Here is a 26,419-nt window from a genome sequence, read left to right as displayed (position 1 = left end):
CTGATAATGGGAACACAACCAAGAAAGGTCAAGTGATTTGTCCAAAGCCCCTAAAGCAGCAATCTTCAGCATTTCACGGTGTCAAAAGAGATGATACAATTCTCTAACACTGAATCTAATAAAGTACCAAATAAATTCACCAAATTGATCAGATAGTTAAAAGTGGTGACTTTTGGCAAAGCTGGTGGCAGGGCTCAATCTCCTTTTTCTATTAAAGGAGAACACCTTCAGATTCTGTCCTACCTTTCACACTCTTTGGCACTCACACAAAAGAACACACACACACATTTAAAAAATCCATTACTAGAAGTGAAGAAAACCATTCAGTGCATCTCAAAACTCAAGATTTCTCCTTTGGAGATAATACAGATGTTTTTTCCTGAGGGTTCATACTACCTATATGATAACATCATACATGTCAAAACTTGCTACATTTTATTAAATAATACAATGTAAGGGTCTGACTCAACAGAAACACCCAGAGTGTTGATTCAAGAATATGTGGGAGCACATGTATTTGTTCTTAAGTATATCTCAGAGTGGCCGTGATGGAATTCTAAGTGTCCAGTGATCAGTAAGACACAAAAGCCACACTCACTAAAGCACAATGAATGGATCAGTTTAGTGAGAGTGTGTGCTTATATCCCTTCTCTCAGTCACTGCTTCCTTCCCATTCTATGGAAATGCAACTTATATTTAAGCCAATAGATTAAAAACAAACAAACCAACAAACCTTGAGCTTATTATATTTCCTAAGCCATTTCACTTGCGTTCATTCTGGCTCAGAAGGTCACGAGGCACACAGCTGAATTACTTTCCCACTTCATATGAAAGACTGACACAGACACTTATGTTGATTAAGGAACCAAACCCAGGAAAATACTTCCCTGAATTCCTGTTATTTAGATGGCAGAAATAGTCTGTTTCTGCACAATTACATATTTAGATCATCCCCGTTTTATACATAAGCTATTTTCATATGTGGAAAATCAGATCACATATGGATCAGAATGGAAGAGATGATTGATAAAGAGAAAAACCAGAGAAGCAGCAAAGGAATCTCTACCTCTTTTTGAAGCTGAATTTTCTTTTTCCAAAGCCAGGAATTCTACTTTTAACATGCCTACCTCATTCTTAAACCTTTGCATATCTTGGTGGAACTCTTTTAGATATACTTTGTTCTGCTACCATTTGATGGGGAAGAACTCACATTTCCTAATTTGGGGTCCATGATTTTAGAGTTATTAGCACCGCAGTTAACTGCAAGCAATGGCTTCTGGAGCTGGCCTTGTATTGGTTTGGTTTTCTTATAAGTATTTGAAACAGCAGACATAGTGTGACATTTTGTCTGAATCAATTGTTTCATCTCACTGGAGTGGGCAAGCCACAAGACAAAAAGGCTTTTTGGACCACTTACCAGAGGTGTATGTCTGATCTCTGATTTCCAGGGAGTATTTCGGTTCCTTTTTTGTTTTCTTTTCGTATCAATTTCTTGGTTTTCTTTCACCAGCAGCCGAGCTCGGTTCCTTACTTCATTTTCTCTATCAGTAAAGAAACCCTCCTCATTTTTGTCACAAACATGTTCAGTGTCTGGTGTGTCATTTTCAGTTAACTTATTTTCATTTAAATAAAGTTTTGAAGATGACTGGCAGCCATACTTTGCTGAATCAGCCTTGGAGTAAGATGGGGAAACACTTTCCAGAGTGGGCTCTTCGTGTTGAGGGAACGCCTGGAATCCTACAGAGATGGAGGCTCCAGGTGCACCTTGTTCCTCAGAATCACATATATTATTTGTCACACTGGAAGGTAGTTCCTTTAATTCACCATGTAGTTCAGAGTTGCCATGTAGTGACTCTGTCTTACGATGAACAGTAATTTTGCATTTTTCACGGATTTTACTGACTTTCTGATTTAACTTCTTTGTGATAAATTTTGTATTAATTTTCCAGTGTAATTTGCCTTTTTTGACCCACATGTCCTCATGCTTCTCCACACAAGAATGTTTTGAAGATACAGGTACGTCCTTTCTGTCCTGTTCCTTATTCATTCCTGGTTCTCCAGGCATTTTTTGCAGATGCACAGGTGAAAGATTGATCTGCCTGATTTGACCTTCAGATTTCTTTTCTTTCACAGTACATGCTTGTAAAATGTATTTATCCTTAAGTAGTCAAGTACAGATAAAGAAAAATTAGAAAATAATTAAAATTTAACAAACTTCCTAATCTATGTTTGGCTACTCACAAACTAAGAAGTGAAAAATAACTTGCCTTAGCCTTGAAATAGGAGAAAAATAGGAACTCAGAAACCTAACTTTGTCACTGTTTGTTTGAACTAAACAATTCATACATGTTAAAGCTACCAAGAATTAGAGATTAGGTTTTTAACATTACAGAGGCTTCCTCACTAAAAAATAGTTCACCTCACATACCTTAAATAGTGAGCCCCTCCAGTGCATGTAAAGGTTTTTTAAAAAGGACTAATAACCGGAGAATAGGCAAAGTGTAAATTATTAGGTGCCAAAATCAATTAACTTCAATCAGAAACAGGAACAAATTCATAAATTTTAATGCAAACTATATACTATGATAGTGATCTATCTCAATATGTATTCTCTGCATCCATCCAGGTGTATTATACTCTAATATTCACTAGTGAGAGTGAATAAAAGAGTTTTTAATAATATTTACTGATTTCCTACCCTGAAATGAAATAAATTAGAAAGGTTTTGTTTGTTCCCTAACAGCAAAGGTCCAATCCTGGAAGGTTTGATTCTCTTAATAGGCAGCTGGGTTGACTCTATGACCCCTATTCTCTCCCTGATTGTAGATTCTGAAATCAATTACATAGAGGTCGCAAGACAGAAGAAATCTTTCATCTGGGCATCAATGACTTGCAATTTTAAATTGCAAATTTTGGACCACTGTGAATGACTCTTCCTTACATAAAACTAACCCAGTGGCCATCACTGCTGTATTGTTTACAATTTCAACTACTTAATCACATGATTTATTATTTGATATCACCTTCTTTATCATGTGAGGCAGTTATAAAAATGGAAGAAGTAAACAATATTCAGGAAGGTTTTTTGCCTCAATTCCAAGGATAAAGTTTAACTATAAATTATTATAGACCCTAACAATACTTTAAGCTTTGTAACTAGATAAAATGTTATTAAAAATGGAATATGAAATAATTATTTATTCACTCTAAAAGTCTAGTTTGAAAGGCAATTTCTTTTGAACTGTGTTATTAAAGCACAGAAAACAATATTAAAAAGAAATTTAAATTTACATTTTTACATACCTGTGACTGGTTGTTTTCACTTCCATCACGTCCTTCTTGCTCTTCCTTAGATGCCATTTCTAAGTCTAGGTCTGCTGAAAAATGAATATGCTTATACTTAGAACAGCTATATAAAAGGCAACATCTCTATAAAAATAGATAAAAAAACATTACATTAATTGACAGTTTAAATTAAGCTTAATCTTTAGCTGAACATTTAATTGTTTAAGTAATACTTCTAATTATCTAAAACTTCAAGGAAGTGTTTGGGAAATACTAGATGTTACCAGGTTAAAGGCACACAAACATTTCAAGGATTTATTCACAAATTCATCCACCAGACATGAACAAAACAAAGAGAAACAATACAAAATTTAAAAATACAGTAGAAACATACAGAGTCACAATAGACTCTATTCTCTACCTCCTAACTACCTTTTTAACAACATACCAAGCTTTAAGAGCAATGCTATTCATGGTTACCAAAATTACTGTTACTTTTTATGCTTTTATGTTTCCTTAATCTGAAATGTTTCCCTCTGTTGTTCTGACAAATTGCTTTTCCTCTTTTAAGTCTCAGCCTGCTTTGTGAAGTCCTCCTTGATTACAGCTATCTTTCTGCAGAGACACGGGGATCTCTTTCCTTGGAGCTACCTTGGTACTTCACAGATTTTTCTAGTGTATCTTCATCAGCTGAGCTGTAAACTATTTCTTTACATGTCTATCCTCTTTGGTCCTTTGCTGTAGAGGACAAACTCTTAAAAGTACCTTTGTAGAAACAGTCTTTATTTATTTTACTCAATAATTACTTATTGAGTTCCTGCTTTAGCAGTAGGCACTGGAGTTTAAAGAAGAATGTGGATAATAGGTGTCAGGGATGGCTTTTCTAGCGAGAATGCCTGAGCTGAGACTTCAGCAGTGAGGTCAGCCAGCTTCCCAGGAAAGCAGGGACAGGAGAGCAAGAGAACACGCAAGGCTGGGCAGGAAGGGAGAGACGCACACGAGAGGGTCAATATTTGTGTGAAATCCAGGGCAGGTGAGGAGGGCATCACCAGCAGCTCAGAACACCAGAGCAAAGGACAGACAGAGGGCGCTAGAGATGGAGAGCCAGGCCGAAGTCAGACCACAAAAGCCTTGCCTGTCCCTGTAAGATGCCTGGACATTAATATGCTTTAAAGAGTGTTTCATGGTCATGTGTGCATTTGAGATAGATCACTCTACGTGCTGAATATAGCTGTAACTACTATTTATAAATTCAGAGCTAGATAAAAATAAAGCTAAGAAACCATACTTTGAGAAGGGAATCTGTGGATGGCCACCTAGGTTTCCCAACTAGTCAGAAAGCTCTAGACACCATCCTCCTACCGGCTCTCAGGAGTGTGCTGAATACTAGTCTCAACGAACTTACTTTCTCCTAACCCTCTTTGCTATTTAATATGCTGCTTTGGTCAGAGGATGAATGTAAATGTCATGCCAAAAAGCATTGTCTGGTTCTAGGTTGCATAAAAAGAGTAAACACAAGCGTGATCTTGCCACAAAGTGATTTCTGCAAAGTCAGAGTATGGCGAAGCCACGCACAGGTGGACTACGGCTAACTCTCTGTGCTGCTTTATTACCTTCTTTGCTGCTTCTGTTCTCTGGCAGCTGTGATTCACGCAGGCCACGGAGCGCTGCATTTTCTGACAGAGACACGGCTCCAATATTCATCTGGTCTTTATCTACTAGGGCCGTCTGCCTCAGTTCTGTGGGTGCTGACTGGTCTGTGGTCACTGATTGTGATAGCAACGGACATTTATTGACTTCCAAATGCTCAGCTCTTTGACCAGCCACTTTATTGGGTCTCAAACTAGTAGAATCCCAGTCTGAAGAATCCGAAAACAAAGTTTCCACTTATTAGAATATGAATAACAATACAAACTTGACTAACTTGTATAAATTGTCTTTCCAGAGCAGCAGCCCCAAGTCCGTCCGCAGCCCCACATCCTCCTCTCCTCTCGAACACACAGCTCCTTCCCAGCTGGTTGTACTTTACATGTCACTGCTGTTCACATAGGGAGCCACTGTCTCTCTTTTTTCTACTTTTAATTCTCTAGTATCTCTTATTTGGATTAACTCACACTCTCTATTAAACAGTCTATATACCATAAGAGCTTTATGAATAATTATGAGTCTTCAACATATGAATTTTTTCATTAACCAAATGGATGTCTAACCAGCCATTTACGGGACGTTTAAATATGCATGGCAGTATTGTGTCCTAGAGACATGGGTTTAAGAAAACTTAATGAACTGTACTACTTTAATTACAATGACACAGTCTTTCCTCAATGTACCAATCTCTTTAGAATTCTTTCCTTAATGCTTGGATAAACATCATCAATTTATTTAAGAAAAGATAGCCTTGAGTGACTAATTTTTTCCATATAAAAATAGGATAAGTCAAGGTACAAACTAGATCCAAAGAGTACAGGGTACCACGAGACAGGAAATATGTAACAAAAATGTTTTCCTTTTTTTAAAAGAATTAAGTTGTCAGATTTAAACTTTTTAAGACAAGTTAAAGAAAAAAAGGTAAGAAATGTAGAAGTGAACTTTAAAGCCCGTTTCATCACAAGGGCCCCTGTATCATTTCACATCCATGAACCCTGTTTAAAACCGCTGTTCTCAAATGTCATCTGAGAAGCCCTGCAGCCCCAAGTTCCCTCCATCTAGGGAGTCCACGAGGTCAAAACTATTTTCACAATACTACTGAATGCTATTTTCATTCTCATTCTCCATTAATTGTGCAGTGGAGGTTTCCAGATACATGACATGTGATAACATCATAGCTCTAATGGCTAATGGAATGTTGGTGTGTGCTTGTATTTTAAATCTTTCAGTTTTAGTTTCTAATAATATTAAACATCAATAGATACAAACCAGTTAAGAGTTCTTTGGAATTGTCAATAATTTTTAATAGTATAAAAAGAATCCTAAACCCCAAAACTTTCAGGATTAGTGTTTTAAAAGATCGTTTCTACCAAATATTAAGGTAGGACTAATTACTTCCATCATTTTTAATAATCAAAGACACCAACCCCTTCACACACACACACTCCTAATCAAAACATCCAGTTGGCTTAAGATCTTTGGGGAAGGGAAATAGCTCAGTGGTAGAGCACATGCTTAGCATGCACATGGTCCTGGGTTCAATCCCTAGGACCTCCATTAATAAATAAATACAGAAATAAATAAATATCATCAATGTGACAGCACTAAAATAATTAAAGTGAAATATGACTGACATGTTAGCAAGTGAAGCTTTACCCTACGTAAAGGTCAGAATTCAGTTAAGCACTTTAAAACTCTGGAAAAAACTTAGAACCTAATAATCAATCTCTCAGAATCCCTAAGAAATATGGGGATACCAAACTGAGCACTTCAGTGTCTCCGAACATCAATAGAAACAGCAGAGTCAAAACTGACGTTTTAAAAAATCTTTTTCTTATGCTTATATATTTTATTCAATCATGGATGCCAATTATAACATCTGCCTTATTTATGTCATCTTTCAATTATATTTGAAAAAAAGGAAGGAATTAGGAATAAGAAGACTGTACTTCATTTCAGAGTTAAATTTGTATTGCAAAATTTACCTGATTTGAATGTTTGTAAATTCTTCATTCCTCCTGTTTTATTAGGAACAGAATCTTTCACTCCAACTGCAGGCTGAATGGTTTTTGAAACAAACCGATTAATAATGTACATTTGATACAATTTGTAGCAATAATTCAAGGGGGGGAGAGCATTGTCTAGCTCAGTGGAAGTGTGCCTGTTTAACAGTGCATGAGGTCCTAGGCTAAATTCCCAGTACCCTCATTAGAAAAAATTTCATGATAAAAGTATAAAAGTTTTTACCTTCAAGTTAGGATGCATTTCAGTAGAATCTAAAAGCCAAAAGGGACACATAATCAATTACATGTAAATATGAAAGCCAACTATCCATTCATTCAGACTCAGTACTGAGCACAATCCTCATGCTTGCTTTGGAAATGAATACATTTGGTTTTGGTATTTCGTTTTTGAGGGGCAGTTAGGAAAGCAACAAGACAAAAATGTGAATCCATTATAGATACTGAATAAAGAACAGGAATATAGGTTGAAAAAAACATGCAGTTAAGATTTCAAAAGTACGATTATGTTTCAAATGACTTTATAAGATACAAACGTGCACATATACCAATGTGAACATGCTGCCTCAGGAGGAGAAAAGCGATCTTTAATCAGAAGAACAAATCAGGGCTCCAAGAAGACAAATGTGAAAGCTGATGGTAAAATGCAATAGCACAGCGTTCATGCGACTGACACCATTAGACTACAAGTATTTATCATGCTCTTCAACTTGTCCTATCATTTAGGAAGTCCACAGTTGTGATGGCAGTTTATTTGAATGTGCAATTCACTTATCATCAAAGTGTGATGAATTGATCAGCTTGGATACACACTTGTAGAATAATAGTTCATGAAAATATTCATTGTTTTCCATACCCACATGGGCTATTGGTATGCCTACATTTCTTGGATCCTCTAGCCATCGAAGTTTCTTGATCCACTCATGCAAGAAAGAATGTATACTGAGTTTTCAATATTGAAATCTGATGATCAAAAATAAAATTTAATTGCCACAGAATTATTAGATATTAAAAGTCTTTTATATTTCAAAACCTTTGTAGTATTCACTGAAAATAACATCTTTAACATTTATGGAAAGAACATTATTAATTTCTTTTGTTTCCTCTAAACACAAGTCTACCCTCTGAGCGTGGTCTGAAGACCGGCAATGAGGGCATCACCTGAGATTGTTAGAAACAGCTCAGAATGTGCAGTTTTCACTGGGTCCCCAGGTGACTGAGTAAAATTTGAGAAACTCTGGTCTATACCGAGTCTGCTTCTACAGCACTTGGACTTAATTGAGCCTTCTGAAATCAAGCCTCACGCGCCTCCCTGTAACACTTCCCCAAAAGCTGCATCAGAATTTGCAGACTTTCCAATGGACTCTTTACCAGGCTCCAGTCCCCTGACCTCCCCGAAATGCACCCTGCTCTCTTCCTCTTTCCCACTCTTCTGTTGACCTCTGAGACACCATCCTATATGGCAGCAACACGCTGCATGACACGAAGGTCCAGACATTTACAGATGACCACACATGCCTATGCTCATCCATGGTAGGTACCCCCAGCTCTGCGTGATCAGGTACCGCAGTCCTCACCGGCCTTCCTAATGATCAGGGGGCTGGGGGAGTGGAACTTTCTGCTGTGCTTCCCGGACAAGCTTTGGTGCTGGAAGAAGCTCACTTCATACCCATCTCATCTCAAACACTCTTCTCTTCCTTCTTCTAAAGAACTATTCTACATTACCACCTCCTGCCAAGGACCCCCCTCCCTTTAATTCATTTTCTCCCCTCCTCCCTGCCTCTCTCATTCTTCACTCCCTCCTTCCCTCCTCCTGATTTCCTGGCTGTCCTCAGATCACAGAGCATCTTGAAAGAAAACTAACAACTGAGCTCCTCAAACAGCATTCTACTTTAATCGTTGCTGACACCTGATAAGATATACAATTTACCTCTTTTTCTCCTCTTTTTTCTCACTATATGTTCAACAGGTGATTTCCTTTGGCTGAGAGAATATATCCTAATTCATGTTTTAAATCAACATTCTGTCAAATGACTTTTTTATAAAATACAGTGCTTACTTTCTATTTGTCCATTTAATGTATGTTTTTCTCCTTGACCTGCAGCTCCAGATAACTGATCAACATAGTTCGGTAGTTGAACCTTGGTGGTACTCTGTTAAAATTAATATTAATAATGAATTGCATAAAGATTTCCTAATCCCTTTCTAAGAAAATATTTGTTTCCAACCTTATTATTATTATTTTTTAATTTCCTACTTTAAAAGCAATTAGATTAAAAAACAAGTCAAGCATATCCTAGAAACCCAAACATTTAAATAGAAAATTTCATATACACTCTCTAGATGAAGTCTATCTTTTATCTTCAGTTGGCTTTTGACTCTGTGAACTGAGCATGGAAAGCCAGGGCAAATATTTTCACAGACAAAATACTGACGTGCAGATTTCAACAAAGAATTAACTTCAAAACGCCTAATTCCATTTTGCATTCCTCAACAAAAGAAGAGGACGTTTTTAAAAAATAAATATTTTTATATGTATAACTGAATTGCTTTGCTGTACACTTGAAAGTAACATTATGAACTGACTACACTTCAATAAAAAATAAAATTAAAAATATACATATTTAAATATATCCTTTAATAAGTATACGTGCTATAAATTTAAAATGTTTCTTAGGGCAGATATTGACTTTAGTATTAAAATAACACACTTGGCATGAAAAGAAGCCTTGGAGTCTGTCATGTTGAGTATTAACAGAACACTGTGGAAACTGCTACACTTCAGTAAACAAAGGCTTAGCAGAATCTAACTATTATTTGATAAAACTTTCATTGATAGGAAAAAGAGTTGAATAAGGTAGCAAAGTAGAAAGAAAAACATTTATGCTTAAATTAACAGCAGAAAAATTTTAAATGTAGTTATGCAGCTCTTCAAAAAGTACCATAAGCTTTACTTTAATATGGGAAGAATAAGAACACTGTTTATTGACCATCTGCACATGCCAGGCCCTTATCATGCACGTTGTCTTTTCTACACACACCAATGATAAAGGTGATGCTAAGGACGCTTACCCACTTGCTGCTTCCTGGCCACTCCAAGATGCTGGAGCACCGTGATGAACAGACGGGACCCGCTGTTCTCTCTGTCTGGAACATCCCTCCCCTGGACCTTCGTGTGCTGGCTCCTTCCTGTCCGTCACCTGGCAGCTTTGGTCACACTCAGCTCTTGTCTGACTACCTAAATTCCACCCTTACTCCACCCCAGTCCTAACTACAAACTCCCCCACGGTTGTCTAACCTAACTCTCTCCACGTTCCTCATAGAAGGACTTACTGTCCCTGAAAAACGGTTCCTGTTTACTTGTTCTTCTGTTCCTGCCACTACAGCCTAACCCCTCAACTGCTACATTCAGTGTCTAATGGCCCGATGCATAGCTGGTGTTCAGGAACAGGAATTTATTTAAGGTCAAAACATCTAACATACCCAGAGGTCACCAAGTACCAAAGCACTATATACCTATCAGAAATGTCTGATAACAGCCCACCGACACTCAACATACCTCAAATGAGAAATCCCGTGCCCGCTCTAACTTTCCCATCTTATCATCCTTCAAATTTTAAAAAAGCGTCCTCAAGATTTTAGTAGGTCACTAGTGGCCACTGTCATCATTCTGTCTTACATTTCTATAGCACCCTTTACAGCTGACAATGTGTTTTCACATTTGTTACCACATTTTTGTTCATGACACATAACCTGAGGTTTAGGTGTCAATATCATATTTTTGAACGAGGTCACTGACATTCAAACAAGTCAGACAAGTTTTCCCAAGATCCCACAGTGGGTCAGAACCTGGATGCTACCACGTCTGCTGACTTCAAGTACAGTGCTGTGCCACTAGGCAGGAGCTGCCGAGATCCAAGGGCTTGGGCTCTTCTGACCTCTTTCCACGGCTATCACCTTGGAATAGGTCACCACTACCCTGCACTTAGCTTCCTTCATTTCGGTCGCCATAAAAGTACTCAGTGCACACTACTTTCCCTGCCCAAAATGGGCTGTCCTCAGTAAAACATCACTAAACCAAACTGCTGGCATTTTAACACCATGTATTTATTACTATTCCCCATGCTTTTTCTTCTCCTGAAATGTTCGTTGCAGATCTACCTGACAATCCAAATATAATAACACTTTCAAGTCACAGGCACTGTCTTTTCAAGGTCAAAGTGGTTAAACAAACAAAGAAAAACACTTTTTTTTTAAAAAATGCAACTTGTTTCTCTCTGAATCTCACTAGGAGTTTTACACATCCATTTATAACAAAGAAACAAACATCTGGTCACAGGCTGACCAAGAATAATTCATTAGTTTTTAGAAAATGTAACTTCAGAGACCAAACCGATTCCCTGTGACTTCTAAGCCTTGGTTTTTGCACTACATACACCCGTTTCATTAGGTGAGTCTGGAAAATTAACAGAAGTTCACTCTGCAGTGGTATGACATGTAGCATGGAATGATTTTACTAAGTGCAGGTTAAATATATGAGGGAACAATTTTGCTGGGCAAATGCAAAGGTGAGAAAGTGAAGTCAAAACATCCCTCCATTTATGTTTTAACATCACGCAATGCTTATATTAGAAAATAATAATAGAAGACAGTACCTCAGAGTCCCAGGATGGTTCTACACCTTCATTTTCTTCTAATCCTAATGCTGAGGTTGGGCCTACAAAATGTAGTCACAGATACATTAATGAGAACACGTACCACTGGGAAGTTGAAATACATTTATAAGCCTATATTCATTCATGACTATGTCAATAAAATAAAGTGGCAGAAAAGAATTTCAGAGGGTTGAAGCATTTTCTGGAAGAAAACTTGGTCATAGTTGGGATATTTATGAAGAAAGGTGGCAAAAGAAAGACACTTGAAAAGAAAATTGTATCATATTTGGATCTACACACTTCAGATTTTTTACATTATTTTTTTTTAATTGAGGTACCAGGAATTGAGCTATACCCTCCCCCCTCCAACCATACTAGCTTTTAAGCAGAGAAGGAAATCCACAGATGTGCACTAACTTACCACCTTTGTCATTTTTATGTGCTCCATCAATAGAAACCAATTTGTTATGATCTGCTTGCTCCTTTAGGACACTGTTAATAGTCCGAGTGCCGTTCTCTTTCCCACCAGTTTTTGGCTTTGCTGCTTCTTCCTATAAAAACAAAACAAAATGTAACAAAAACCCAACTTCAGAAAACATCATATTCCTGCACTTGGTCATTCAGTCAATCAGTCAGGAAGACAACATATATTTACTGTATCCATGAGATCATAGGCATTATCCTGGGAGAAGCTGGCAATATGTATAAAAGACAGATTCTGCTCTGTATTCTAGGAGAGGTAGAGACACATGAAAATGAATCAACACAGACAAATATAGCCAAAAAGAAAAAAGGTGAGGATCAAATTTTCTTTCCATTGTTCATAAAATTAGCTATATGTCCTTCAGAAGAGCCTGAGCATTTTCCATGACCTGATTTTCCTTCCCTTAATTTGAATTTGAGATTATTCCCATCATAATTTGTACTATAGAGCTCCCGCTCTCACTTAACCCCACTATTTCTGCTGTGCGTGTATAATAATCTCTCTCATTTTGACACTCATTTATCTTTATATTAATCTCATCCTTATTAAATGAATCCTTCCCCTTTGTACTCCTGCCCATCTTCATATTCATTCAGCTGTTCTTTTCAGTTGCTTTCTTGTTCTTTCCTTTCTTAATGGCACACTTGAGAACTGTTTATTGCCACCAAACTTTACAAATCTCAGTCCTGGACATGTGCCTCTCTTGTTATCACTCTGTTTTCTATTGTGATCTTGAGGACTTCCATTTCTGTGTAGGATCCTTTTCATCCCCATGAGAATCAGGGGGACGGTATGGGAAAAAGCACAGGAGGGACAAGTTAAAAATAAAACGGCTTACCTCTGTAACACCAAAGACTGCTGAAGATGGGAGAGGTTCCGGTGCTGGGAAGGCAGGATGAGAAAAGCCTGGAACTTCGGTTGATGGTTGGGGAAAGGTTGTAACCACATCTTGATTTTTCTGATCAGAATTATTGTCCTCAAAAGAGGTGCTAGTTTCTGGTTTGAAAACACCATCTTTTGCCTCTGCTGTAGTGAAAACAAGGTACGGTAGATGAAATTACCTATAATTTCTAGTCAGTGAAAACACAAGAAGGACACTCTTCAAATAACTCACTGTTTATCGTGGGTTCTTGCCAGGCCTGAATCGGCTTTGCGAACCTTGGATGGCAGACATTCTAGAGAGGAAAATAACAGCTTTAAGAACAAGAAATATGAAATTGAATAAAATAATTATAACATTCCCCATTCCTAGAGGATCTAACACAAAGAGCACTGGCTTTGGAGTCATTCAGATATGGATTCAAATCCTGGTTGTGACCTTTACCAACCTACATCTTCTCATGGGGTGAGGATTATGAGAGATGATCTGAGGAGTCCCAAAATGTTACTTTCCTTACCCCTCATTGATTACTATACAAACACTGTGGAATCCACTAGATGACTTTCTTGACCAAAATGATCTAGAACAAAAACTTATCCCTGACAGTTTAGAGTCCTATTGAAAAAACTAACATTAAGAAATTTAAAGTAATTTTTCTATTTTGAAATGTGCTTGCATGATGTATATATGTGTGAATAATCTCTCATGGGGAAATATGAGAGTTTACTTTTTAGCAGTATCTTATTTGGATGAGTTAGAACAGCAAACAGTATAAGCTACTTGTATTCCATTTGCCAAAAAGCTAAAGACAAATGATTGTTTAAATTCAGCTACTTCTAGGAAAGAGGAATTAAAAACAAAAGTAATTCTGAAGGGCAATGACTCATGAGTGAGAGCCACACACATAGTAAACAGAAAGCTGTAACTAAATACAGTCACAGAGGCAGAGTGAGATGGACTGAAAGAACAGACACTGAAGAAGTGTTTTCTGGAAAGAAATATTAGGTTTGGGGCAAATCATTAAAAAAAATTGGGGGAGGAGGAAGAAAAGGCAACATGAGACATGACTAGTCAAGAACAAACATAAGGCAAGAAAAAAAGGGAAATGTAATTATAACAAGGCATGTGGGGATATATATATATTTCAGCATTTATATATATAATAGATCAGTGATGTATGAGTATTGTTAGGTACATACTATCAATGAAAGCCTCTGTTTTACCTTTTTATTATATAAAACAATATAAATTATATATGCAAGTACATATATTGTTCTTCAGCAAAATTTTTAAAAATATCAAAATAGATGATATATAAAACATATATATAAAACAGAGGACTTTGTTCATAGTGTATCCCCAGTAATACTGACGTGAATTTCTCTACAACTGTTTGTTTGTCAATACTACTATAATAAATGGTTAAATTTTGTCACTGTTAGGCATTCAGTTGAACATGGTCGTCTCTCACTACCTGAATGCTCTAAATTATTATTAGAGAGAGAGAGAAAGAGATTTTTCAAAGTTCCTAACACATCAACTTTCCAGAGAGATAACTGGTAATCAGGATTCTAAGGAGAATACATAGCTTGAAAAGATATATTGAATGGAACATGAGATGGGGCTAAAAAGAAGGTTAAAGAGTTTTCATCTCAAATTCTAAGCTCACAATTGGTGGATACTGAAAAACAGACTGTACCCTTTTCCTATTTATCATACACTTCTTATCTATTTCCTCGGCATTTATGACATATTTCCTCTCATAACAACTGAACTTTTACAACCTAAACAGAGGGAATACAAATTTAAGTCATATTTTTGGAAATCAAATGGATTTCATTATGACATAGTACACATATTATATTACCTGTACCATCCGATAGATTTCATTATGATAGAGTGTGCATGTTATATTATCTGCAACATGATACAGAATTCCATGTCTCCTCATGCATTCACATTCAAAAGATACTAAAATGTTTCTTATATTTCTAGGTGCTCCAGGAAATGCACAACTACGTTTCCTACTCTCTAGCGGCGTATACTGATGCAGGGGCTATAAAATAAATATGTAAATAACTATACTACAAAATGTCTGAAACTTGAAATTTCAGAATGGGACACGAGGACTGGACATACTTTTTAAAACTATAATACAAAAGAATTCTGAAGTAGGTTTCATCATATGGTTGTTATTATGAGTCTACCTAGAGAGCTGGTTGTTATTTTAGGGAAAACATGTATTCTTCAATTAGATGAAGAGTTTTGAATGAACTCTTAATGGGATAATTTAGAAAACACAGAGGAATCTCTTTATAATATGGGTTTTGAGAAACAGAATTTTAATTTCTAAATTTCTATAATTTCAACTATTATTTTAGTCTTAATGCAGAACCAAAGGTAGAAATGAGGTTAAAAAAACAAAAACAAACAAACAAACAAACAAAAACCTCTTTCCTAAAATCTCTATGCTACCAAAATAAAAAGTGTCCAAGGCGGGGGGAAAAAAAAAGACACATGCTACGTAGTTTTGGAACTCAAAGGCCCCAGGAACAGCCCATGATTATCACAGAGAGTAGCTGTGTGCACTGAAGATGTCCCTGAGGCACGAGTATTATATAAGTGCCATCAGTGTGGTTTAAAATCCAAAAACCCCTATCCCTGGCCAAGCTTCACACTTCCTCTATCGTGGGAAACCTTTTCACAGCACGGTTTTCCTGTCACTATATATTTTCTGGTCCATTTTGCTTCAGCCTCATCTTCAGTATTTACCAAAGTAAGAAAAGAAAAAATCAAGCTGTCGTATTTGTATAAAATTGTTTACTCTGACCAACTTTTCAACACAAACATAGAACAATGATAGGCAGACCACTGCTAAATTTTAAGAGTAAATACTACACAAAACTAAATTCAGAGCAGAAAAATTAATTTCACAAGAGAGCACTTTACCTTGGGAGCAAGATCTGCGTCATCATCTGCTGAATGCGATGAATCATCAATACAATATATGGATGAAACACTTTGGAGCAAAAATACACATCAAAAATGAGTGAGTTCATTTCTTTAAACAAACAAAAGTCTATGCTGAGGGATAAGAAAGCAGATTTGGGAGCCAGGCTGCCTGATGGTCAAGTCACAGGTCAACTACTTGTTAACCATGGAATCATGGGTCAACTAGTCAACCTCCTTGAACTACAGTTGCCTAGTTACCTAGAAGTAAGCTACAACAGCACAGCTACTCTGCAAAGCTGTTGCGGTGACTATATGAGGTAACAAATGTGAAGTACACAACACAGTGTCTAACCCAGAGTAGGACACTCAACAAACCTTGTTTCTTTTCTCTGTGTTCCCTTAGTCAACATATAATTTTTAAAAATCCACAAAATCCTACCTGCTTACAGAGAGATCTTCAATCCTCAATGGAAACTTAACCCTTAAAGTCTCTATTAAAGAGAAAAGTAAAATAGATTTTTGTATCAGCAATAGAAAAATACAGAATACTAAAAGTATAAGACCAATGTTTTGTTAAAAAGCATTTCTTTGGGACCACACCTGGAGACTACACACTCGAGTGAATATTGAGTATACTCCTGGTGGGTAATTAATGAATAAAAACCACTTCCCCTCCTTTACATTTATCAAAAAAAAAAAAAAAGATATTTAACAAAATTTGCTATCTTAGAGTGAACTGCTGCTTACAAGGACCAAAATCCCAACCAAACTTTGTGAGACTCTCAGAAAAATGATAATCACTAGTAGAATCAGTATCATAAACTGACAATGTCAAACTTACATAGCATGGTGTTTCTGGACGATACCCATGGGACAAACCCACCCTGCCATTTGGCTTTGTCAGCCTCGTGTTATCTGGGCACAGTCATCCCTATTCCCTCACATATGGCCTAGGGCTGTTTTCACACTGCAATGGCAGACATGAGTAGATGTGACAGACACCACATGGCCTAAAATATTGACTCTCTGGCCCTTTATAGAAAAAGCTTGTGCATCCCTGCTTTGTGTCATAACCAGGAAACCCTAAGACTCAAATCAAATCTTCTTACTCTTCTCAACACTCTTCAGTGAATCCGTGCAGCTGCCATTGCTGGCTCCCAGCTCGGCAGCCATGTCTTCTTCGTTGTCCTTGCTGGACAACTGCAACTTTTCTTGGGTATTTTCTGCCCCAGTATGCGAAGAAGGTAAATTCTCAGCTGCAAAAAGAGAAATGATTATTCTGCGGTCATCACAGTAAATACATCTCCTTCCCCAGTGGCTTTTAGGAATGAGCATGTGATGTAACACAGCCAGTGAGATGCTAGGGGAAGCCTACCGGAAGCGTCTCTATTTTCTTCCTCATTAACAGAAAACATGCAGAGAGAAGTAGCCCTCCTCGCCTGCGGATACTGTCATGTGAGAAGATGACGCTTGGAGCTGCTGCCAATCAGCAGACCAGGAAAGGCGACATCACACGCCAGCAGCCTCACTGCTGAAGGAGGGACAGCATCTGGGATCCTGATGACATCACTGAACCTTCTAAACAACCCTGGTTCCTGTTGCTGTAGCCACTGTTACTTAGGTCTCCTATTATTATTTGCAGCTAAAAGCATTCTGACAAATTTCTTAAGGTCTACAGCAGACCTCCTCCTTCCTATAGTACTAGAAAGGCTTTCAGAAGCGTGCCTGAGCTAGGTAGTCACCTCGTTCCCAACCATTCCTACAGCATCCTTTTTGCACCAACAAAATGAAACTCATAGATCCTGCAAAGTTCACCGGCACATCTTAGTGTTTGCATTGCTGTCCTTTCTACCAAATGTAATCTTGAAAGATGTTCTGCCCACCAAACACTGTCCTTCTGCCTCCTTCCCTGGCAAACTTCTACTCGCTCTGCATGCTTACCTGACATCCTACCCACTTTTAAAACACTCCCTTCCTCACCATGCACTTAAAGTACCTGGGACATATTAAATATCAATAAAAAATACATAAAGACAGTTACAAAGTCTGAGTGGGCTCTGGGACACAAGAGCACAGAATAAAGTCAAGTCAATCATAAAAATGGTGATGACTGTAACGAGCTCCTGGAGGCCAGGAACTGTGCTTTTGACCTGTTTGCATTCTGGAAAGTCAGAGTGGTGCTTAGTACCTAAAACACACTTGATAGTCATCTGTCAAGTGGGTGAATTCACAGATAAGAATGTTTTCTTTGACAATCCTGTTTTAAAAAAACATACAGACACTAACCAGGGACAACTCTATTGTGTTATGAGCACCTTGAAGGCCAAAACTCTGTCTATTCCATCTTTGTATTTCCTACAACAGATGTTCTATCATTGATCGAGGTCTACTAAGTTTAAGGTGCCCTCATACAGTTCAGACTGAACAGCACGTTAGGGGTCACATCTAGGCAGAACAGTCATCTTTTGTTTTTTGTTTTTGTATGTGAAGTATTTCTGTGCTTTTATTGCAATTTGCTGAGTCCTGAGTTGTGCTATTTGAGTATTTATTATGACAACCCTTTAACTAATGGCAACAAAGAAACTTTTCCTAAGAAAATTAGAGTTTCAAGACAAGTATCCCCCCCAAAAAGAAGAAATCATCTCACTCTCATGAAGTCAACATATCGCATTCTGTCTGCACTTATGAGGAATGAAACTGGCAACCGAGTGAGACCTTGTTGGTATAATGATGCAAAAAGTAACCAGTGCTTCTCAACAAGGCACTGCTTTTCTGACTTCTGCGCTATCACTAGGTATTTTAAAAAACAATCTCTTATTAGTATGCTGCACACTGGCCCAGTTGTGCAGTTCTAATTGTTGGCCATTTGTTTATAGCACCAGGAAGGCACTGCCGAGTTCCGTTTTAAAGACAGTAACATTTTTAGTGAGATTAATCACTATGCAATAACTAGCGTTCATTTACCCAATGTAATCCATTCGCTATAAAAACTAAAGATCCAGTTCTATACCAAGGCCAATTTGTTATAATGTTAGAGGAAATGTACAACAAAGTTAAAAAACGTTTTCCTTATTTACACAAAGATATAATATGGGATTTCAGGGGCTATGATTAAATAAATGAATTTCTTTTCAGACAGTATTGTCTCAGATTTTAAATTACCTACAATTAACTTCTTAATTAATTCTGAATACTAGACCATTAAGAGAAACTTAATTAAAAAATAAAAACATACATGAAATTTACACACTGGCTTTTTTTTTTTACTGCTCTTTCATTATCAAAAGTTCCTCAGTCTTACTTCCTTATCTATGGTAGGACCAACAAGAGTAACTTATTACCTGAAATCTGTCCCAGATGGCTATCTTGAGAGGGAGTATTTGGTATCTTTCCTTCTCTGTAGTCCACAATCAGCTGGTAAATGCTATATATAAAATAATGTGATAAATAAATATTACTACTTGAATACTAATATGAAAAATAATTGCCAAATATATTAAATTCTTAGATTATTTCAGATAATATCAGAGATATCAAAACTTCAATTGTCCCATATACGTCAAACTTGTACAATCTACAAACATTTAAAATTAGCATGTGTAATTAAAGAAGAAAAAAATTAAAGTGAAGTAGTCAGGAACTGAGGGCAGTACAGCTCAGTAAGTTATCTAGAGTGAGCCTGACATATGGAAAGTGTCTCAAACTCAGAAGTCCCAGCTCTATAACCAACAGCTATTTGTTCCTGGAAAAGCTGCTTCTCTTCAGCCCAAAGTCTTCCTTTATACAACTGGGATCTTACTGTCTTCTTAGGCAGTTGGTTATTAATACTCATAAGAGTATTATGAAGATTTAATGAGATAATGTACCCCCCCCAGATGCTCAGAGAAAGCGTGGAAGAATGGAATAATTTGTTCTTGAACTTTAATGCTGGAACTATTTGAGAATCCCAAATAAAACCCAATGTGTGGTTTTTTCACAGGTGTAATATTTAAATGTGGCAGTTTTCAGGACAACGTTACAAATTATGGTGATTAGCTGTTCTTCGTGGTTTATACTTCAGGGCACCTCAGCTACTATATAATTTGTAGCTAAATTTATTTATAAATATATGACCTCATACAAGCATATGTATGAGAACTAAACAAGCTGTCACGCTGGTTTACGTGTCGATCACCATGAAGACCACGGAAACTGGATCAGCACAGGCATCCCGGGAGCAGAGGTCAATCATGACCCGACTGCAGGACCAGTTTCTTTTTCCTTTTCTTCTTTTAAAATTTTAGTAAAGGTCTTTAGAGAGCAACGTCCAGACCCCAGACTCAGCTGCCAAGGAGATCCTGTTAAAACCAGTTTTAGTACCAACACTGCAGCAACAGAATCAAGGGAAACAAGAGAATGATTAGAATGCCCTCGCCCTGCCCCAATGCCTTGTGGGAGAGGACTGTCACTGTGATCTTAGGGAATCCCTCAGGCTCTTGGAAAATTCAAAAGGAAGATTATAGAAGAAAGTCCCCAAAGGAACATACAGGATTTTCTGCTCAACTAAACATTTCAAGACCTAAAGAATTAGAAAAATCAGGTATGTGACATTATTTGTACCCCCATGCACAGGGGTTACACTGGAATGAAATGGAGAACAATAGGATCCCTAAGGATAAAGGTCTTACAAAGCCTGAGATAAAGAACCCTGTGCCCACTGCTCCATCTCACTAGTCTGGCCTTTTGCTGGTTTCCAGCTGATGATGTGGAGTGTCTCACTGCCATCCCCAAAGTGCCTGCTCCCAACTACGAACTCTCACCTGTCACATAACAAGTAACAGTTAGGTCATTTCCAACCTCAGTTAAGAGATACTTGCCATTTTAATGTAAACACTTACTGTTCAAACCCATTAGAATAAGCATATTGTTCAGCAGACCATCCGTGTGAATCTTGAGAATAGGGACTAACACCTTCCTGAAGAAGTAACTTGACTATGTCCGGGGAGTCATGAAATACAGCAAGGATGAGCGCTGATCTAAAAGAAAAAAGAGAGAACTTCACCCTTAGGAACTTAGTTAGCTTCACTTAAACAGTTAACTTGATCTATTTTACCAAGTTAATATCCTGCCCACCCCTGGAGAACTGACCATTTACATGCTCAAGTGCTCATCTCTGCAAATTACTTCCAAGGCCAAAATGGAGGGATAAAAAAGAAGCCTCCTGTCCTACTTGGGTAGCACACAGTAGAAGTTGCTAATTTAAAGTCCTCTGATGGACAGGAAAGGATGCTGAGGTCACTTGTCTGAAGTAGGTAAAGATTTAAACAAAGGATTCCCCATTTCTTCCCTAGTCTGAAATATAATACTTTAAAATCAGCTAGAGGTCACGTAAGGAGAAGCTGTCTGCAGGCTGAAAACAGTAATATGAATAAAAATGGCAGTAAAACTAGTCACGGCTGCAGTTAACACGCTGAGAAGCACGTGCCCGGCACTAACCTGAATAGTCTACGTATGGTCTTTCTCAGGCACAGCCGCCCTGGAAGGATGTACGACGACCCTCCTTTACGTGTCAGGATACATATTTGTTGATAAGTCATGTCTACCCAGGTAACACACCTGCCCAGCAGGAGAGCTGGGAATTCAACCTCGTCTGACTCTAAACCCCGGCTCTTTCCTCTTTATCACCCACCAATGACTTGTCTTCTTTAAAGGGAATGTTTATTCAATAATTAGAGCTATTTTTCTTCCTCCTACCATTATCAATTAAAAATAAGAACATTAAAATGTACTAGAAATGAAAAAGGATAAAAACTGATGAACCCACAGTATCTGGTAATAGTTACTCACTGAGTGATACTCACTTAGTGATAACCTAATAACATCAGTATCCTTCAAAGAAAGTAATTTAAAGCAGAGTCATCCAAAAGACAAAACAACCTCCTCTTTGTTTAATATGCATCTTTCAAGACAAAAATATATGCCAGGAAGTGGTTAAAAAAATTATAAAAGAATGAAGAAATTCTACACTGTCTCATAAGCAAAATTAAAATTAAAGTCCGTACTAATAAAAGTAAAATGAAATCCCTGAACTGTTGTAAGATCACATGACCAAGAAAATCAGGTTGCAAATGACATCAGTCTCTATTACAAAGGAAGATGTATCCTGCTGCATACTGTTCTTTGTGACACCCACGCAGAATATTTGCTCTTCTACCTAACTGATGATGTGTTGATTCTAAGTTAATCCTCTTCTTCTTAAGTTAATCTTTCTGATTGGCTGTTATTACTCTAGAACAACATTAAGGTTTAAAAAAAAACAGAGAGAACCAACTACTGTACCTTTGCACGTTGTCGACTGCATGTACATTTGCCCCGTTCTCTATCAAAAATCTGACCATTTCCTTTTTGTTCTCCTTGACAGCGAGTAAAAATGGTGTCAAATTACTCTGTAAAACAGCAAAAACAGTTGATAATGTACAAAATTACATATAATTTTCAAAACTGAATTTAAAAACTTAAGTCTCTGAACTTAAACATATACTATAAAGTAAATAACAAGCAGCCCCTTCCTCTTTGCCCCTCTATGCTCCTTCCCTTTAAAAGGCTCCTCCTTGATCTCTTCGAAAGTTTACCTGTGAAGTCATTCTCTGAAACTCACTTAAGACATTTGCTGGTTCCAAGAACCTTTGCTTCTATCGCAGTGTCTATCAGGCATTCTGTAGTTACCTTACTGCTCAACGACTACTTCTGACCCTCTAAACACTGCTCCAGAGAGAACCATTTAGCTACTGAGTCAAACATTTTTAAGGAGCCATGCTGAGTAGAAAGATACCATATTGTCTGCAACATGCATAGCCTATCCAATTATAGCTATGACTAATCTTATAAAGCTTGCAGACATTCCAATGGGAATATGATTATTTGCATGTAAAGAAAAAGGTTTCCTTAAACCAACTTATAAATTCTAATTTGAAAAAGTCCATCCCACTCTTAAGGGATTATTATAAAATATGAAATAGACTATAAATTAATATAGAGTGTCTTTAAAATCTTGAAATATTTATCAAAATATATTATACAACAGGAATTGTAAATTCAAATGCTTACAGAAGCAATGTAGGTGACCTGAGTAAGTGAAGGTCCCAGGTGAGGACAGCAAACCGGAGAACACATGTCCCACCGAGAAGGGACCCCCTCTGCAGGGCAGTCTGCTAAGAGCCTCGGCTCAAGGGGGACCAGATTTGATTCTTCAGGAGAAGTTCTGAAATGCAGATTTCTGCACGAGTCTGCTAAATTTTCAATGTTGACTCAATGTGTGGGGACAAACTGAACATATCCAGGGCCATGTTTAGTCTATAGCCCACTTGTGTTTTTATGTTTGTTGTGTTTCCAAACAGTTTGGTATAAATCAAGTATTTGTATGTAAAACCTTGCCTTTCTTTAGTATCATATGTCTTACACACAAAAACACTGGGCCCCAACATGCAATAAATATTGTGATTAAGACTCATAATACCCAGTTTAAGAATTTTTCCAATGCTACTAAAACTACAATTTATCTGTGTCAAATTCTCCCTGATTGTTGATCAAATGTATAATTAGGATTAAGGATTAAGAGGCATAAACAATCAGGCATAAAATAAGCTACAAGGATGTATTGTACATCATGGGGAATAGAGCCAATAGTTTATAATAACTATAAGTGGAGCATATAGTTAAATTTGTGAATCACTAAACTGTATACCTGTAACATATAATATAGTACATCGACTATACCTCAATTAAAAACATAAGATATTGTAAAATAAATACATTTTAAAAAGCTTATAATACCCCCTTCAAGAATTTTTCCAATGCCCACAAAAACTACAATCTACCTGTATCTAATTCAGCCTGATTGTTAATCAAATGGATAATTAGTTCAGAAGCTGGCCAAATCTAAATTATTAAAACAATTCCAATTTGTTACTAATGTCATGGGTTTGATGTTTAAAACTGCCATCTTGCATGGTGTACTTATATATACTTGAATACGACTCATCCATAAAAAAGAATGAAATAATGTCACTTGCAGCAACATGGAAGGACCTAGAGATTCTCATACTGAGTGAGGTCAGTCAGAAAGTGGAAGGCAAATCCCATAGGGTATCACTTGATATGTGGACTCTAAAATGTGATACAAATGAACTTATTTACAAAACAGAAATTGACTCGCAGGCATAGAAAACAAACTGACGGTTACCAAAGGGGGAAGGGGGTGGGGGAGGAATAAATTAGAAGTTTTGGACTAGCAGATACAAACTAGTATATATAAAATAGATGAACAACAAGGTCCTACTGTATATACTACAGGGAACTATTCTCAAGATCCTGTAGTAAACCATAAAGGAAAAGAATATGAAATATATAAGCATGGAAGACCCCAAGGTGTACATGGAAGGCCATGTGGCCACCAGCACAAGCGAATGCCCCCTGCCGGATGTCAAACATGACCTGAACTGACTTGCCGAAATTCTAGAACCTGGGATCCTTGGGTGCTCAGGGCCTGTGGCTTGCTGCCTCCCCTGCCCAGGTGCAGTCACCCAGCTCCCCCTACTGGGTACTGTGTTCCTTCCTCCTCCCACCCATCCCCAGAAGCACCCCTGCCCCTGCAGGCAGCCAGGCCTTCCCATCACTTCACTCCCCGCAAGCCTTCATCTTCTGTAGGCGCTGAGCCTACCACCCACTCCCAGGCACTTCCTAATGGCAAGTTGTTCCTTCGGGGGTAGAAGTGTGGCTGGGAGACAGAGCTCTGCCCTTTCTGTAGGCACTACCTCTAGCCCCTGGCCTTGGCTTTGGAGTTGTTTCCATGACAACAGGGCCTGATGTATTGCATTCAGTATACATATTACTACAAATAAAACACTTGAAGCTAGAAAAGACCCTGTATTTCAAGTATATTGTAAATAAAGTTAGTTGAGCTATACCTTGTTTATCGCCTCGATATTTGCATGATGGCGGAGCAGCTGTGTTGCAATTGACACACTCTCTTCCAAGATGGCATAATGGAGAGCAGTGTTTTGACCGCCGTCCTCAAGATTTGGGTTAGCACCGTGTTCCAGCAGGATACCGGCACATCTCCTGTTCAGGGATTGTACAGCCTGTTGGTATCATGCCAAGAAACAGACTGTAAGTGCCAGGCATTCCTAGTTAACATTCCCCAAGTTCCATCAGTTTGTTATGTTTAAAACAGATAAGTTAATTTTTAATATAAGTAGTTAAATCGAATCCATCTCACGTGGACACTGTTGGCAGCTACATACCCTGATGAGAGCTGTCGTCCTTTCCTTGTCACGAGCATTCAGATCACAGTTGAACTGGATAAGGAGAGCCACCACTCCTGGACAGCCGCTGATGCAGGCCAAGTGTAGCGGAGTCCTGCGAACATGAGAGAACTTTTTAGGGAATAGAGCACACTACTTCAAAGATACAATTATTCATGTAATTGGAAACATTCAACAGCATGCTATTCCTACCCCTTTAAAACTAACATTTAGTCTTCTTATCTTAGTTCTTCCTATGGAGAAAGAACAATATTTATTAGCTCTTATTACTCACCACTTTAATGGAAGAACAACCTGTTTGAATAGAAAGGGCATGCCGTTGAGATTCAGCTCAACTTGGGTCTGACTTCTACGTTAACACTGTCACTCATTAGCTCTCACTTAGCCTGTCTGTGCCTCCGTGTCCTCATCAACAAGATGGGCATGAAGTGATAGTTATCTTACAGGACGCCACTGTGAAGCTTAAATGAAAAGCTATGCAGAGTGTCTGGCAGTTTCTTGCCCAAAATAACAGCTCAATCATTGTTAGGTAATATTATAATTGTTACCGTTACTATTTCACAAAGACAACATTTCAATTAAGTAAAATGAGAGTATATCTACTTTGCTGCTGCAAGGATGAGAGACAACCCTGTACTTCAATGATTCTAACATGTTCATTTTCTCACACTTCAACATCTCTGACATGGGAAGGCAATTTAAAATTCATGTTTGCAACCATAGTTGGCAGCTCCTCCCAGGTCCGCCCCCCCCCGTCCCGCCACTGTTACCTGCCGTTCTTGTCTCTGCTGTCTACGGCATTTTTCTTACGTGACAGCAACTTCCGCAATGTTTCATCATAGCCTGAACATGCAGCTCTGTGGAGCTTTGGTAGCTCACTCTTATCGGTGATGTACGAAGGCTCAGGTCTCTCAAGATTCCTGAGGCCCACCCAGCTCGTGAACTTAATCACTTTCTTCATGACCCTGCCTTTCGCCTTCCGACACCACGCCCTTCCCGCTTGGCCTCTTGTCACCTCCCAATCTCAGCGCTAGCGCTATGGAAAAGCCACAGAGATCGCGCTGCCACACCTTGGCTGCGAAGCTCAGAGGCTTGGAATGTTTGGTCCGGAACACTCGTAGCCTAGCAACAGACCTGACCCTCAACTGCCCCTCAACTGTCCCTCCAGAGCCAGTGACCCTGCACGTGGGCAC

General features: G+C 38.0%; 4 protein-coding genes across 4 annotated transcripts in view; 1 reads left to right on the top strand and 3 right to left on the bottom strand.

Moving 5' to 3' along the window:
* The window catches only part of LOC116665959 (ankyrin repeat domain-containing protein 7-like), a 2,235-nt gene extending 1,159 nt beyond the window's left edge, over positions 1 to 1,076 (top strand). The window contains exon 3 of the mRNA XM_032487415.1: positions 994 to 1,076. Within this exon, the coding sequence (XP_032343306.1) occupies positions 994 to 1,076 (83 nt within the window). The remainder of the gene's footprint in view (positions 1 to 993) is intronic.
* LOC116666048 (translation initiation factor IF-2-like) overlaps positions 1 to 26,419 on the bottom strand; it is a 407,644-nt gene that overhangs the window by 18,137 nt on the left and 363,088 nt on the right. The gene's annotated exons all lie outside the window — the stretch shown is intronic.
* On the bottom strand, positions 1,166 to 20,824 carry LOC106731197. Its single transcript, XM_032487414.1, has 15 exons — positions 20,088 to 20,824; positions 19,266 to 19,348; positions 17,034 to 17,180; positions 16,364 to 16,415; positions 15,922 to 15,991; positions 13,207 to 13,267; positions 12,931 to 13,118; positions 12,030 to 12,159; positions 11,609 to 11,670; positions 9,013 to 9,106; positions 7,180 to 7,208; positions 6,918 to 6,990; positions 4,899 to 5,144; positions 3,304 to 3,377; positions 1,166 to 2,158 (listed from the first exon to the last, which is right to left on the bottom strand). The coding sequence occupies exons 1-15, from the start codon at positions 20,153 to 20,155 to the stop codon at positions 1,166 to 1,168; spliced, it is 2,370 nt and encodes a 789-aa protein (XP_032343305.1). The 5' UTR covers positions 20,156 to 20,824.
* Positions 20,204 to 26,419, bottom strand: LOC106730783 (ankyrin repeat domain-containing protein 7-like). The gene is made up of 6 exons (XM_032487413.1): positions 25,997 to 26,419; positions 25,206 to 25,320; positions 24,870 to 25,043; positions 22,243 to 22,349; positions 20,802 to 20,939; positions 20,204 to 20,288 (listed from the first exon to the last, which is right to left on the bottom strand). Exons 1-6 carry the CDS (start codon positions 26,185 to 26,187, stop codon positions 20,204 to 20,206), a joined length of 810 nt encoding a protein of 269 aa, XP_032343304.1. The 5' UTR covers positions 26,188 to 26,419.

Source organism: Camelus ferus, chromosome 9 (genome assembly GCF_009834535.1).
Source record: "Camelus ferus isolate YT-003-E chromosome 9, BCGSAC_Cfer_1.0, whole genome shotgun sequence".
Taxonomy (NCBI): domain Eukaryota; kingdom Metazoa; phylum Chordata; class Mammalia; order Artiodactyla; family Camelidae; genus Camelus; species Camelus ferus.
This window is presented reverse-complemented; position numbering and strand designations above follow the sequence as displayed.

Excerpts from the sequence above, each read along its gene's own strand:
- LOC106731197 (XM_032487414.1), bottom strand. The coding sequence starts at position 20,155 with ATGATTGACCTCTGCTCCCGGGATGCCTGTGCTGATCCAGTTTCCGTG. Across the intron at positions 15,992-16,363 it reads GAAGATCTCTCTGTAAGCAG|TGTTTCATCCATATATTGTA; the intron begins GTAGGATTTTGT and ends TTTGCTCCAAAG. Across the intron at positions 3,378-4,898 it reads GAACAGAAGCAGCAAAGAAG|CAGACCTAGACTTAGAAATG; the intron begins GTAATAAAGCAG and ends TTCATTTTTCAG.
- LOC106730783 (XM_032487413.1), bottom strand. The coding sequence starts at position 26,187 with ATGAAGAAAGTGATTAAGTTCACGAGCTGGGTGGGCCTCAGGAATCTT. Across the intron at positions 22,350-24,869 it reads ATATCGAGGCGATAAACAAG|AGTAATTTGACACCATTTTT; the intron begins GTATAGCTCAAC and ends GCTGTTTTACAG. Across the intron at positions 20,940-22,242 it reads GCAGTCGACAACGTGCAAAG|ATCAGCGCTCATCCTTGCTG; the intron begins GTACAGTAGTTG and ends TTTTTCTTTTAG.